This window comes from Protomyctophum bolini (genome assembly GCF_963924005.1).
Source record: "Protomyctophum bolini genome assembly, chromosome: 3".
Taxonomy (NCBI): domain Eukaryota; kingdom Metazoa; phylum Chordata; class Actinopteri; order Myctophiformes; family Myctophidae; genus Protomyctophum; species Protomyctophum bolini.
Genome location: NC_137864.1, coordinates 27,239,468 through 27,254,352, shown reverse-complemented (window position 1 = coordinate 27,254,352; position 14,885 = coordinate 27,239,468). Strand labels below are relative to the sequence as shown.

Sequence of the window (14,885 nt, the reverse complement as noted above, 5' to 3'; positions counted from 1 at the left end):
ACATAGGATATACCGTATATAGATTTATAAACAATGGTTATTATTGACTGAAAATTGTAAGTAGAGTGTTTTCAAAGTACAACTGTAGAACGTAAAAGTAAAAACGTGTCAATGCAACACAGGTTTATTTTTTATTTGTATTATTACCAGACTCCAACCATTCCCTTTCAAAACGTATAATCTACAATTCACATACATTCACAATACGGAACGTTCCAATTAAGGAATGATAATCATGAACATTAAAATTGGAATCCGGTGAGTCCTGTTGTTTCCACTATTATCAGTAGGTCTGAAACAGGCCAGACACTATGTAATCTGAGGCATCTCCATCTATGAGGCCTGTTCCATTACTATGAATGAACCAGCAGGGAATATTTACTCCATTCTTCACATCATTCCTATAGTCCTTCTGCCAGCCTCTGTGGACCAATGAGAAAGAGACATTATATTGACTCAAATGTATTAAAATAAAATAAAAATACAGACACACACACACACACACACACACACACACACACACACACACACACACACACACACACACACACACACACTTAGACTTTTATCTGTACCAGATCTAGGAATATTCGTTCAGTTTATATAGGATGAGACAATCATGTGTACCTGGTCACATTGAGCTCCTGTCCTTTCACATACATGGTGGCATCAGGTTTCTCAGGGACCTCTCCTGGACGCAGATCTCCCACCTCAAACTCAACCCCATGGTAAAACTGACCTGAAGGACAGCCCACCGTTGTAATGTATTTATAAGGGGATCATTCTGGACTTCAGTTTATCTGCACTGAAACTACATTGGCAAAATAACCTTAGCCCATTGCGAATGTAAAATAATTAAGCATCTGAAAGCATTTGTATGCGATTCCATGAGTTCTAACCATGGTAATCTAATACTGCCACACTGCAACATGCATAAGGGGTGAAAAGCAACTTAACTACACATTTACTGTATGCCAAAGGGGGTCAATTCTTTTGACATTGTATCCTAGGTGTGATTTGATTGGGAGGAGGATAGAATAGATGTTTCAATATACATTCTATCCTGTTCTAGTGTTGCCCCCTAGTGTGATGTTCTGTACCTAGCAGGCCGTGAACAGATGGGGAGAGAAGGTGGCTGTCCAGGGTGTAGAAACCCAGGTAGTCTTGGTGGTATGGGTGGCTCTTCCAGACCCGGTGTAGCAGGACCACAAACGTCACAGAATCTTTAAGATTGACCATCAGGGTGCAGTCTTTGGTCAACAGAAGATCCATACTGGAAAGGAGGTGCCAGGGCAGGGAGAACAAAGGTAGTGAGAAGATAGGGAGGAAGAAGGGATGAGGAGTCAGTGGGGAGGGCAGGAAGAGAGGAGGGAGGCAGAGGAGAAGGGAATGTTGATACAGTAGGTGGAAGGGTGGGCAGCAGACATTCAGCCTAGTTTGACCACGCTCTGAATCCCTAAAAAGAGGACTCAAAAGATAGGTAAATACAAAAAGTTTACTACTCAAAAGTGCTTCATAAATCTTATCTATTCCTTCAGAGTATGCCTCTTCTGTACAAATAAAATAATTGCAGATGAATCTCCCTAAAACAAGTCTAAATTGGGCTTAATTTATCTCTGGAACAATAATATAAAATAAAACAGTAATAATAAGAGAGATAGCCTGCTGGCATTTTTTATTCAATGTCAGCGGCAGAGCTCAGTGCATTCAGCTCAGTGCATATTTTGATCTGCGTGAAGAAGCTGCAGCCACTCAGTTACATCATGCATGCAACATAAACTTCTACAATGGGTGTGTTCGAACTACCCTATGAGAATCTGAATCTGAAGTCTGAATTTATGAATGACCTATACCTGGAGTGCGCCCCAGCACTCTCAGAAAGTTTTTCTGAAGTTTTTTCTGCTTACACATTAGGCAAAACCCTGACATTTTAAGGAATTTATATTAAAAAAAACCTGGACAGATTTATTGACCCAAAACGAGGACTTGTCTGGGTCACATTTGGCCTTAGCTTTAAATATCATTATTGTGTAGCCTACTTGTATTGTCCTTTGTCATCGAGTGAGAAGGTGCAAGCTATAACTTACTTGGGTCCTTTGAGGGCAGTTTCATCTGACCACAGTAACTTGACATGTTTTCCATCTTGTAACACAGAGATGTCTTCAGTGGTCACCTCCAGTCTCACCCCAAGGGTCTTGTGAATGATGCCGAAACGTCCAAAGTAGGTGTTGATTTTACCATCGGGGGCAACTTTTTTATCTCCAATAGTCTGACCATTGACTAAAATTCCTGAGCAAGCGAAACGATTCAGTCACTCACAAAGCACAGATGCTTATACAATTAAAGGTTATACAATCAAATATTATGTCCAAATCTTAAGTGTAAAACTAAATGTCAGAATATTCTTCAGAAGTTGTCCACTACAGTATCTTTGGCTCTGACAATGTGAATAATAAAACAAAAATATAATCATATTTTAATCACCTGTGGTTGTGTCTCTAATCAGGTTGAAGATGGTGCCTGGTGTGTCATTGATATTGAAGCACAGTGCATCATCTCTCTGTGGAAGCTCTATCATGAAATGAGGATCTCCATCCACTGAAATGACATTATCAAGGTGAGAGCTCATTTAACATTGGACACTCAGGGCCCAGACGGTTAGCGGTTAGCTCAACCGTCTGGGCACCTAGGCTGACAAGCCAGCCGGACGGCATGCCGCGGGTTCGATACCTGAGCCCGACGGCCTTTGCCACATGTCACTCCCCATCTCTCTCCTCCTTTCCTGTCTAATTACTGTACCCTATCAATAAAGGCAAAAAACGCTGCCAATATCTGAAGCTGAGCTACAGTATATGTTAGCACTTGAGTATTTATTTACCCATGTATGTGGGAGCAGGCACTGATGGTCCTTTGTTTTGCCTGGTTGCTGGTATATATGGTCCACGTGATGTTGGACCTGGTTATACACAAAATGGCAGATTAAAAATAAATACATTGGAAGTATAAACCTAACCTTAATTATTCTGCCGGGTGGAAATTGAATGTTTTACCTTGTAGTCTCTCTGCAATTTGTCGTTGCTCTGTAGAAAATAAATAGTGAAAATATATTAGAAAATGACAACGTATGGATTCAGCAGCTTCAATAGTGCTTGTTGTCATGATGGACACAAGACCACAGTCAAGTGTCACATTTTTTCCCCTTCCCATTCTATCTTAACTACCCTCAGTCAGTTTGTCAGCAATGAGGGAATCACTGTCGCCATCCTCAGTCTGAGGCTTGGTGACCACCATGGAGGTCAGTGGAGTGACAAAATTGTACTGCAGGGACATTTCAAGAGCCTTGGCTGTGGCATTGCTTTTTTCCTCTGCAGTACCCATCTTACTGAAAAGAAAAGAAAATCAGTATTCATAATAGACCATCCAGAGTTTCAAAGTCCTGACAGAGCAGCTAGCTTGCGATGATTCAAACAGACCTCTGCTCCAGTAGCTGTTGGATGGTGATGTAGGCCCACAGACGTTCTGTGAAGTCCCTAAAGATGTATTCCTTCTCTGGGTAGATAACGTTCCAATCTACAGCAGTTGCCTGGCCCTGCACTTGAAAGTCCTCACCAGACTAGAGAAAGAGAAGAGAGTAAACAGCTACAATGCTTTTTCAGCTAAAGTAAGAAATTACAACTTCTCTGTCTCACCCCCTTGGCGAACACTTCCACCATGAAGTTATCAATGTCATTGTCACTCAGTCGTCCAGCCACCACAATCTCTGTGCCGTTGAACAGCTGATTGAAGTGGTTGTTGGTCAGAAAAGCCACTGTGTTGTCAGGGTAACGAAGGTCCACCTCTAGTAGTAGAGTACTGGCCACCTCCTCATAGAAACCCTGGGAAAATATTATTAATATTATTAATATAATAATAATAATGATAATAACTAGAAATTTGTAGCACAGAAGGTTTATGTATGGTACTATAGGAGCTAAACCAATATAAGGCTTTGGGTCCTATTTTGCGTTCCGTAAGTAGGCTACCAGGTCATAACGTAAGACCTGGAGGCGTGGTCAATGCTGTTCTGCTGTTTTGAGTGGCCAAACAGCATTGGCCATGCCTCCAGGTCTTAAGTTAAGTCATACGCAAAATAGGGCCCACAGTGTGTCAGTGACAACTATCCACATTGTGTGTTCCAACAGTAAAAGTAACTCCCTGGATGACAATGATGAACCTCTGCCCCAAACGGCCTGTTATAGCACCACCAGGAGGCCGACTTTTGAAAAACACATTTTTTTATATTACTCCTCCAGATTCTGTCCAAAAATCCCGAAAATCGTTGCACTATCTCTATAGTCATGTGTTCAAGATGGATCTGTCCGATATTTCATATTCAATCCGAATTGGCTAACATTGGCTTTCAAAGTTTGCAGGATTGGCCCTTTTGAAACAAAATCAAATCAAATTATGAACGCAGCATGCAATTTACATTAAATCTTTCACAGACTTTCTTACTAGGCTGAGGAATATATCCCACCCTTTTCACATTGGCCTGTTATAGCGCCACCAACAGGTGGATTTTTGCAAAACTCATTTTTGGAACGAAATGCTTCAAATCATCCAATTGTCATCAATGGTGTAAGAACAAATGGCACCCTTTTCACATTGGCCTATACAACCTGACCTGGCCTGGTGGAGAGGGGCACAGGTTTTTCTTGTTTATGTTTGGGTCTTGTTATAGGACCCAGTTGAGGTGTCACTAAGACTGTTGATCTATTCAATTCAGTCAGCAGCATCCAACACTGTAGTGTCTGATATAATTTATTTTATTTGTATTAGTAGTAAGCAGTACCTGCTTAAAATGATTGACATAACTGTAATAGCTGTGTCCTATCAGATACTGTATCATACCTGCTATCAAATATCACATGAATCCTATATCACACGCTCCCTTACTGCACCTGGAGTTGGGCGGTTGCATCTGAGTCCTCATATATTCTACGTGCCAGTCCCTTGTTTTGTTGTGCCATAACATCCAGAAAGGAGTAATCCACATCATTTCCAAATCCCAGACAGAAGAGAGACATTTTTCCATCAACAGCTTTACGGACATTTTCTTGGATCGTTGGGAGGTCTCTAACCCCTATGTAAATATGCGGTACATATGCTGTTATGTTGTACATATACACTTATACAGTATGTAGAATATAACTAACACAAATATTTACAGTACAATGGTACCTTCCATCATTTCATTGACAGGACAAGAAAGATGGTAAAAGTAACACGTAGTCAATAATAGCTTATGCATTCCCAAAAGCACACACAGACACAGATTCAGAATCTGGAGTATATTATAAACACATACCGGTAGTTTATACAATATTATTACTAAATACACAATTATCCAAAATGTTTGTTACAGGGCTCACTAAATCAGTTACACACTAGCCTATACTCAGGGATGCATATGATGTGCCCCAAGTACAGTACTTAGAGTACTGTACTGTATGTGCAGACTTCTGCATGCCACAACTCTGCACAGACTTGCCAAACATTACAAATAAACAGCTTATTAGAAACATCAGCTTTGTCACTCTTAAGCCAATGCTCATGTATTCTTTCAAATGAATTGGCCAACCCAGCGAGATGAAAAATGGAAATAGAGACAGACAGACACAAAGACCGTTTTCTAAATGTTATAGTGTTTGTACCCCCTATAATGGCATGGCTACCTTTTGTTAAACTTCAGGATTGGTCCTTTAATTGAATTATATTTCAGAAGTTGAGCTCACCTTCGTTTGGCATTCCATCAGTCATGAAGATAATCATGTCAAAACTCCTTTCTGGGAGGATGTTGTCTTGTCTGTCTTTCACCAGCATGTTTACAGCAGCCAATGCTGCATCGTTAATATTAGTAGCTGGAAGGGGAACACACACAGTCAACTGTCTACAATGATATTAAATCAAATTAATATGGATGCTTTCAAACATTATCCATCATCCGTATAAGGAAGCTTATTATTATTTTAGCCAAGTATTTTCCCGTTTTCTCCACACTGTAGTTGAGGTGGACAGTAACTGATAAAATGTACTGTACTGTACTCAGGTATTGTACTGAAGGACCACTTCACCACTTTTCAACCTACGTTCATATAATTGGTCCATACTAATGTTCATGATAAAATTCCACACAGGTTTTCTACTTGGTCTGTGTCTCATGGGAGGTCTAGTTCAGAAACCCGTCCACCAGTGACATCATCAATGGGGAACCCAAGCTAATAGAAACGGCAGGCTTTCTATTCCTGAAAAGTTTCAATGCGAAAATGAAAGCCATCATTCTCACGATAATAAAAATCTACGATGATGTCACTGGTGGACGGGTTTCTGAACTGCTCACAGCCCTCCTATGAAACACAGACGTAGTAGAAATGAATAGTGGTATTTTATCATGAACATTAGTGAGGACAAATTATATGAAGATAAGTTGAAAAGTGGTGAAGTGGTCCTTTAAGTACAGATTCTGAATACTTTACTTGAGTATTTCATTTTTTTATACTTAATCTTACTCAAGTACATTTCCAAGACAAATTATTTTACTTTTACTCAAGTAAATGTAGTAGAGTACGGAGTACTTTTAGGTTGGCTCACTTGGCAGTTTTTTGGGCTTTCAGACATGATGGCAGCTAGGTGTTGATACACTGTTCTTCCTGGTGCCACACTTCCTAGACCAACCTCTAGGAATCATGAGTGCAGCATCCAAGATGTGACTTATTCTGATGCTTACCTGAAGTTGTTTGTATCCCTCTGGCGAATGTTAGCGCTTCGGCCACATTTTCCTTGCTGGCCTTAATAAGAGATTTTTTCCAGAATTCAACGAAACGAGCAAACAGGATGATAGCAAAGTAGTCGTCCTCGTGCAAGTCCTGGAGGATGGCCAACAATGCCTCACGTGTCTGCAAGATCAGAGCTCATGCATAAAAATCAAGGTTCAAGTTTATTTAGTGTCCCTGAAGGGCAAATTGGGTTGCAGCATAGACAGTACATTAAACAATGAATGAAACAGTACAAACAGTTCACATAGCGGATACCAGAGTACAAAGGTGCACACAACCATTAAAGTGCAGGCGTTAAAGTGCTATGCGATAGGTCATAAAAGTGCATGTGCATAGACATAGGCACGAGATAATACAGTAAAAAGTGAAAGTGCTCATCATAAGGTTATATCCTCGATCTACCCACAGCAGCATTCAGTGTGTGAATAGAGACCGGGACAAAGCAATGTTTGTGCATAGAATAGCACAATATACTGGAGACATAGCCTACTGTAGTTATTCCTCACTCACTCACACACACACACACACACACACACACACACACACACACACACACACACACACACACACACACACACACACACACACACACACACACACACACACACACACACACACACACACACACACACACACACACACACACACACACACAGTACACTTTCTCACCTGCTCCATTTTATTTCCATCATCCATTGAATAACTAACGTCAATCACAAACACCACATTCTTTGGAACTCTGGGTAAGTCAGGAGGTGCAAAGAAGTGGACGAAGTATCCATTCACAATCTGAGGGGAAAAATACAAATCTACTGTATACTCAGAAAGCAGTGACAGAAGTAACAAAGTAACAGAGTAACTACAGTATACATCTATTAATACATTTTTTTGTCAACAGCTTTGCTGCATTAAAGGACATTTTCAAAGCTCAATGGTAATAATGTCAGTACTGTCAAGACCGGATTCAAATCAGGGGTAGAAGAGGACATATAATTACATGCAGCTTTAAGGTCAAACCGGATGGTGTACTGTACAGTATTTGTTGACAAGGCAAGGCAACTGTATTTATACAGCACCATTCATACACCAGGGCAACTCTGAGTGATTCACAGAATGAAAACAATTACAATCAAATTGCAGCACACTAAAAAAGAAAGATGAGATAAAAAATAGAAGAGACAGCTGACCTGAACGTCCCCTAGGCTCGTGACCCGTTTCACATCATACTTGATGATGAAATCTCCATCGATCAGAGTTCCATTACATTCTGGACACTTCTTCTGCTGCTCTGGTGTCGGGGAGAAGGAGATGTGTGCCTGAAAGAAGGATACAATACTGTCAATAAATTCACTTTAGTGCAATCTTACATCTGATATGTCTAATAGAAGACAACGTAGAAGCACTGCTGGGTGGTCTCAGGTGTGTTAAAAAGTATTAATTCTTAAGCAAGATTGTAAACATCAGATTTCCTTCAATAAATGCAAGGCACACTGTATTTTTATGTTTAAAAAAAGAAGAAAAAATCTTGGAAACAGGCCTATCCTCTCAGAGGATCTCAGCGATGAGAGTGACATCCAACGACAGTGTCGCAAAATATATGCTCAGGCCAATATGCTTTTAACGTAATTTTCTGTGTTCAGTATGTAAAATGTGCATTGTTCAGATCACTATGCAGCCCATCTATGGTCATTGGTCCTCTTACAGAAGCACTCAACGGCTTAGAGTGGCATACAACGATGCCATAAGATTACTTCTCCGTGTTCCTAGGTGGCACAGTGCCATTCAGTTGTTCACTTCTGTTGGCATGCCCACCTGCGAGGCACTGTGTTGAGGCAACTAATGTACAATTCTATGCAACGCCTGGAGGTGTCTAAAAACAGCATTATAGTGGCGCTAACAAACCCTATCAAGAGCTGTTACCGGGTTACCTGTACGTCCAGGCTGCGCCAGCACTGGCTCAGCAACCTGCTGCTGATTTGGTAGGATGGCACTATAGGGCCTTAATTGCACTATTGTACTTTTTTGGTTTGCTTCTTGTCATTTTACCATGTTTTACCATGTCTCTTATGTATTTGTATGTTGATTTTATGTGTTATGGACTTCTTTCTGAAATAAAGATTATATATTACTTTTTCATTCTACAAAACTACAGTGTGCCTTGGATTTATGAGAGGTGATGCCTAGTTATTAGTTTAATTATAGGGAAGGGTACGGTAGAAGATACTCAAAGATGAATTTTACAGATTGAGATTAATGAAACAAGCTGTCCAAAGAACCTTGAGAATGAGCCATTTTACCCCCTCTACCTTTTTGTCTGTGACAGTTTTCTCCACCAGAGGGAGCAGCTCATTGGATAAGAAGGTCCCATAGGCATCAACATATGCAATACCCTGTGGCTCATAGATATCTGCCACAATCTGTGAAAAGGTAGACACAAACATACACAAAGTGAGATTAGCCTTTCATTAAAGGACCACTTCAATTTATATTCATATAATTGGTTCTCACTATAATGCATTGTTCACAGTCATTATAAGATGGTATCATTTCTGTCTACTCTGTGTCTTAGAGGATGTTGGACAGTTCAGAATATATATCTGCCTGCCAGTGACATCATTGGTAGACAGACAGGTTTGGTCATTTCAAACAAGATTTCAAACTTCCAGGAAGAAATAGTCTTATTACCTTGGAATTCCCCTATCAATGATGTCACTGGTATACGTTTCTGATTGACTGGAATGACTGAAAAGTGAAGTAAAAAACAAAACAAAATGCTTAACGTAGCAAATCAGTCTGGATGTCCAGGCTAGGTTTCTGAACTGTCTGCAGAGTGAGTAGCTAGAAATGGTGTCATCTTGAGTGATAAGTGACGACCAGTTATGATGAAGTGATCCTTAAAGTTTAAGCAGTGTGTGATATGAACATATTGCATGCATGGAGATCCACCTGAAAGTTCTGGACAAGCTGCTTGGGTTTGACCCGGGTCAGAATCTCATACTGGCCTAGTTTCCGGTTAAGAAGCTCCTCATAGGTCAGAATGAATTTCACGTTGCTATTGGCAGCAATGTTTACTGACACAGAGAACTTCTCCATTTTTCTTCCAGATGCCCTAGTCAGAACACAGACACACCAAAAAACAATGAATAAAAGAATGATTGGCAATATGTACTGTATCTACCATGTGATGTGATGTGATGTCTAGCCAACATCAACTTGATCGGGACTCCTGAATTGCTGCCCTCCACATCATCCTGTCTAGCATCAGGGTCTTGAACACTGCTCCACCCGAGCGATGAGGACCACATTTCTGATGTGGTCCGTCCATGTGACACCTATAATGCCATTTGTGGCATTCTTGTGTAGACTCTATCCAGGGCCCTTTCCTGTTGTGCTGTGAGGGTCCATGTCTTGATCACGTACAGCAGCACCGACTACAAACAGACGCTTCTTGAAGTGTTCAGATTTCCCTCTCATCATCCCATTGCAGAGCATTCCAGGTTCTGTTGAAGTAGTCCAGGCCCGGAGATATTTGAAGTCCTCCACTACCTCGAGCACCGCCCCGTCTGCAGTGGTTTTGTCCTTAACTGTCAATACTTTTCTTCTTGACATTGAGCTTGAGTCCGATCTTCCTGCACTCCATTTCGACTGCCAGTAGGAGTTATCTTCCTTTCTCTGCTGTGTCTAGGACTAGGGCAATGTCAGACATCTGCTAATGTATAGCTATTACTTACTTGACCAGTCCAGCAGTCTGTCCTGATGAGACAGCTTTCTCATATTGCTTCTTGGCTTTTTCCTTCTCCTTGACCTCTCCAACATACATCTGATTATCAATTTCCCTGAAAATCAAACAGGAAGAGTTACAACTCAACAGGGGTTTTGGGTTTATCACTAATAGTTGTTTTCACACACACACACACACACACACACACACACACACACACACACACACACACACACACACACACACACACACACACACACACACAGACACACACACACACACACAGTAAGAAGTGAGAGAGATGGCACTGACATGCTGAAGTTGGTGATGAAGGCTGTCTTGGGCAGGTCCACCTCAAAGAAGATTTCCTGAGAGGAGTTGGCCTTATTCAGAGCAGTGGAGGTCATGACAGTGTGAGCAAAACGAGATGCTACGGTACAGTCCACAGTAACACTGTCCACCTCCACCTGAGAGGGAGAAATACAGTATTTGCTTTACAGCTCAAAAAGTGTTGACGTTCAACACTGTCCACAGACACTTGTCTTGAGAATATGAAACAGCTTTAAAGGTTTCTCACTTTCACTAAGGATATAGCTGCCTATTAAGAAAAAGTATTAGCATTTTGCTATTCTACATCTACAGCGGTGAATGGCGCCTTTGGGTGAGTCAGGCTAGTAGAAACTTTGTCCTACACTATCATTACATTCCCATTGACAATGAATGGACTATTTTACGTAATAGTGTAAACAGAAACATTGCTTAACACAAACATTGATATGTTGTATATATAACATGGACCTCCTCTCTGTCCCCAAAGCAGTCAAGCGAACCTTCGGGGACAGAGCGTTCAGTGTGACAAATTTGTTGCTTTTGCATTGATTATTGTAGGCCTATTTTATGGGCTTTTGCTGTGTTAAGCATGACAGGGTTAATATCTAAAAATGCCCTATTCTGAAATCAAATATATTGTACATACTGTATCCTCATTCATGGATAAACACTCTACACGCATGTAGAAAGCAAATGTGATGCATTTAGACCAAGTAATTCACATGAAATACCATAAAACATTATTTTCAGGGATTTGTTAGTATTTCAGGCATTAAGGGGTTAATAACTAAATTTGCCCAAGGGAAGGGATGTCACTGGGCACCCTCTTGAATTCATGAGTGGTGAACCCAAGCTACAGGAATCATTTGAGAAAGAAACTTTATCTAACAAAACCACGTTCAGCCCCACGCTTCCGGACTATTGGGTTCATGAAAGGCACTAAATAAATTCAAGCTACGGTATTATTATTATTATATATGAGGCTTTCAACTCCTATGTCCAGCTTTTAGTGTGTGTGTGTGTGTGTGTGTGTGTGTGTGCACAAACTTTGTCCTACACTAATTTAAGTGGGATTAAGGCCCTCATTTATCAACCGTGCGTACGCCAAAATATGGGTGCACGCCGAAATTACCGACATTTTTGACATTTACCATTTCCGCCAAAGCTTGAAATTGAACGTGACAGCGTTGAAAATCCACGTTTGCTCCTCAGCTGGCGTACGCATGTTTTTCTCCGCAGAACGGCGGAGCAGCATTGTTTGACCAGCTGAGAGGCTGCCAAAGGCATCGAAACATATGTATTCACTCCTAAAATGTTAATATAAAACTGTATGTATATGGGCTACATGTAAAAAAAGAAAAAGAAAAAAGGAATGGACCTACAAGATGTGTCTTTGTGTCATATTAAATTTATAGGAGCTTTCCAACTTTACAATTAAAATCGCACTTGATTTAAGCCATTTAAACAGTGTTTTGCATGAGCGCATACATGCGAGGATTTGGGCTGTCTGTGCTGGAATATTTCCATGATGTTGGAAAGTATAGCCTACGTGCAGTGCTGCCTGCAGCTGCGGAGAGTCCCAACATGCATGGGTAGCCTATATACTGTAGCCTAATCTACAGTAGGCCGATGTCTTTCTGGAGTTACATGTGCAATCTCCTCCTCGTTTAATAAACCCGACGCGTCGCTCGAATGCCAAATGTACCGCCAGCGCAAGTGGGAACCGCATCGGAGATGTAGGCTACCCAGCCAGCCCACCACCACCACTCCTCCAGTGCCAGCCACATGGGCTACGGTTTTAGCTGCACATTCATATATTGACAGTTGAGTTGAGTTGACAGCCTATCCACTGCAGCGACTATAGCGACTGTGAGGCAATCTAAATAGACTGTCGAACGTGCATGGTCAGTTGATCACGGTGTCACGGACAGACAGACAGGCAGACAGGACAGGATCAGGATCGAGGAGCAGCACCTATGCAAAACAGCAGCGTGTGTGTGTGTGTGTGCGCGCGCGCGCGCGCGCGCCTATTTGTTATTTAATTCATGGTTCACAGGTTCAGGTTTTCGTTCACTAATAGATCTTGTTGTATATTAAATTAAAAATACTTTAATAATTTAATATAACTGTACAACTAACAACATACAGTGACAGTTGCTTGCAAATTGCGATATGTGCGTCAGCGTGCGTGCGGGGGGGGTGAGGCGGGCAGCAAGGGGGAAGCGAAGCGAGAGGAGAAACAGACCTACAACTTTATTTAATTCATGCAGGTTTATTTATTTAAGATACAACAAGTTGCAAGTTGCGTGTGCGTGCGTCTGTGTGTGTATGAGAGAGCTGGGGCAGCAAGTCCATGTAACCATGGTTTCAGGAAACGTATTGCCGTTTTCAGGTCGCAAAAACGAGGGCGAGGCTTGATTTCATAGGGCGTGCCAGATAGATTTCAGCCGTCACATTTATTAACGTCAGAACGAAATTAAGGAAGGATCAGCTGTTTGCGATCACTTTATAAATGCCGTGGCGACGTGGGTGTACTACGAAACCTGCACTCGAATCTGTGGCAGATTTTACACTCGATTGATAAATGAGGGCCTAAATTCCCATTGACAATTAATGGACTATTTTACATCATAGTGTAAACACAATCATTATTGCCTAACACAAACATTGATATGTTATAGGCCTATATGAGGCTTTCAACTCTCAACTGTCAGTAAGAAGTCGGCGATGATGATGTACGATGATAAGAGCCGCCCTCACTTCACACAGGTGTGATTTCTTTCATTAACAGACTGAAAAGGGATATTGTTTTATACCGCTATGTTGTTTGTACTTCTTTTCTGCAATAAAAAGATAAAGAGACACATCATAATGTTAGTAATTAGATTTACTAATACTGGCATATAATACATAGGTTTAATAAATAGGTCAAAACTTTGGACTTTATGAGGTTTACAGTGAAGTAGGCATTTTCAATGAGTGAGTACTGTGAATCATTTAGCACCATTAAAATATAATTTTAAGTTTATAACGATGATTAATAACAATGTCAAAAGTTACAAATGTTTAAGCAGGCTTTCACAAAGTAAAGTAATGCGAACTTCAAAGTTCAAAGTAATGTTAGCAGGGAAAATAAGGAAGTTTTGTGTGTGGAAATAATTTCATTTAACTTTATAGGCCTACCTTAAGTAACCTGGTGGGATGCGGTTTCTCCTAGAAATCACATAGAAAGAAAGGTGAATTAAAATAGAGGGTACAAACCAATGCAAGTCACTCACAAAATATATTACAATCTATGCAGTAAAGTACATTTTAATCTGTTTATTATGGTGCATTGGCTCAGAGACATAAATTATACAGAGATAAGAGAAATTATAAAACATGCAGTAAAAAGAGCTAAACGCTGTGATGAGATAAGGCATTTATAATATTGTACAAAATCACCATAGGGATGGGAAATTATAGGATTTTATTTATATCAATGCCATTAGCAATTCTGTTATTTTTTAAATTCTTGGTCTAAAACATGGGTAAAAGGAATTGATAAGCGTAGAGACGCATACAATGTTGATTCTCTGAGTTAACTATTAGGCTTTTCTAATTATTAGGGTTTGTGATTCATGTGGGCCATTAAAGACGACTCAAAAGGACTAAAGGCAAAGCAGCATTGAGATCCAACAGTTCAAAAAGGAACCGGTTGACTGAAAATACTGAATTACATGAATTGCATTAAAATTTGTTGTGGTGTTCCATCAGTATTATGACTACAAAATAGCAAAAAGAAAAGAGAATGTGATGTTACCTGCATGGCAGCATCATGGTGGGAGATAACCAAAGCTCCTTGAGACTCGCTGAGAAGCCAGAGGCAGACACAGCCCCACAGCAGCACAACACTCCTCCACCTAGACATGACTAGACTCCACTAAACACACTGAGAAGCCAGAGGCAGACACAGCCCCACAGAGGCAGACACAGCCCCACAGCAGCACAACACTCCTCCACCTAGACATGACTAAACT

General features: G+C 40.8%; 1 protein-coding gene across 1 annotated transcript; it reads right to left on the bottom strand.

The window, feature by feature from the left end:
• Positions 1-211: 211 nt before the first annotated feature.
• Positions 212-14,736, bottom strand: LOC308312982 (inter-alpha-trypsin inhibitor heavy chain H3-like). The gene is made up of 22 exons (XM_080759817.1): positions 14,669-14,736; positions 14,050-14,079; positions 13,683-13,706; positions 10,849-11,003; positions 10,547-10,651; positions 9,762-9,924; positions 9,122-9,232; positions 8,003-8,131; positions 7,485-7,604; positions 6,767-6,935; positions 5,775-5,900; positions 4,941-5,122; positions 3,690-3,875; positions 3,474-3,613; positions 3,222-3,382; positions 3,051-3,080; positions 2,879-2,956; positions 2,485-2,598; positions 2,088-2,289; positions 1,101-1,273; positions 628-739; positions 212-422 (listed from the first exon to the last, which is right to left on the bottom strand). The coding sequence occupies exons 1-22, from the start codon at positions 14,672-14,674 to the stop codon at positions 284-286; spliced, it is 2,655 nt and encodes an 884-aa protein (XP_080615943.1). The 5' UTR covers positions 14,675-14,736; the 3' UTR covers positions 212-283.
• Between the last annotated feature and the right edge of the window lie 149 nt (positions 14,737-14,885).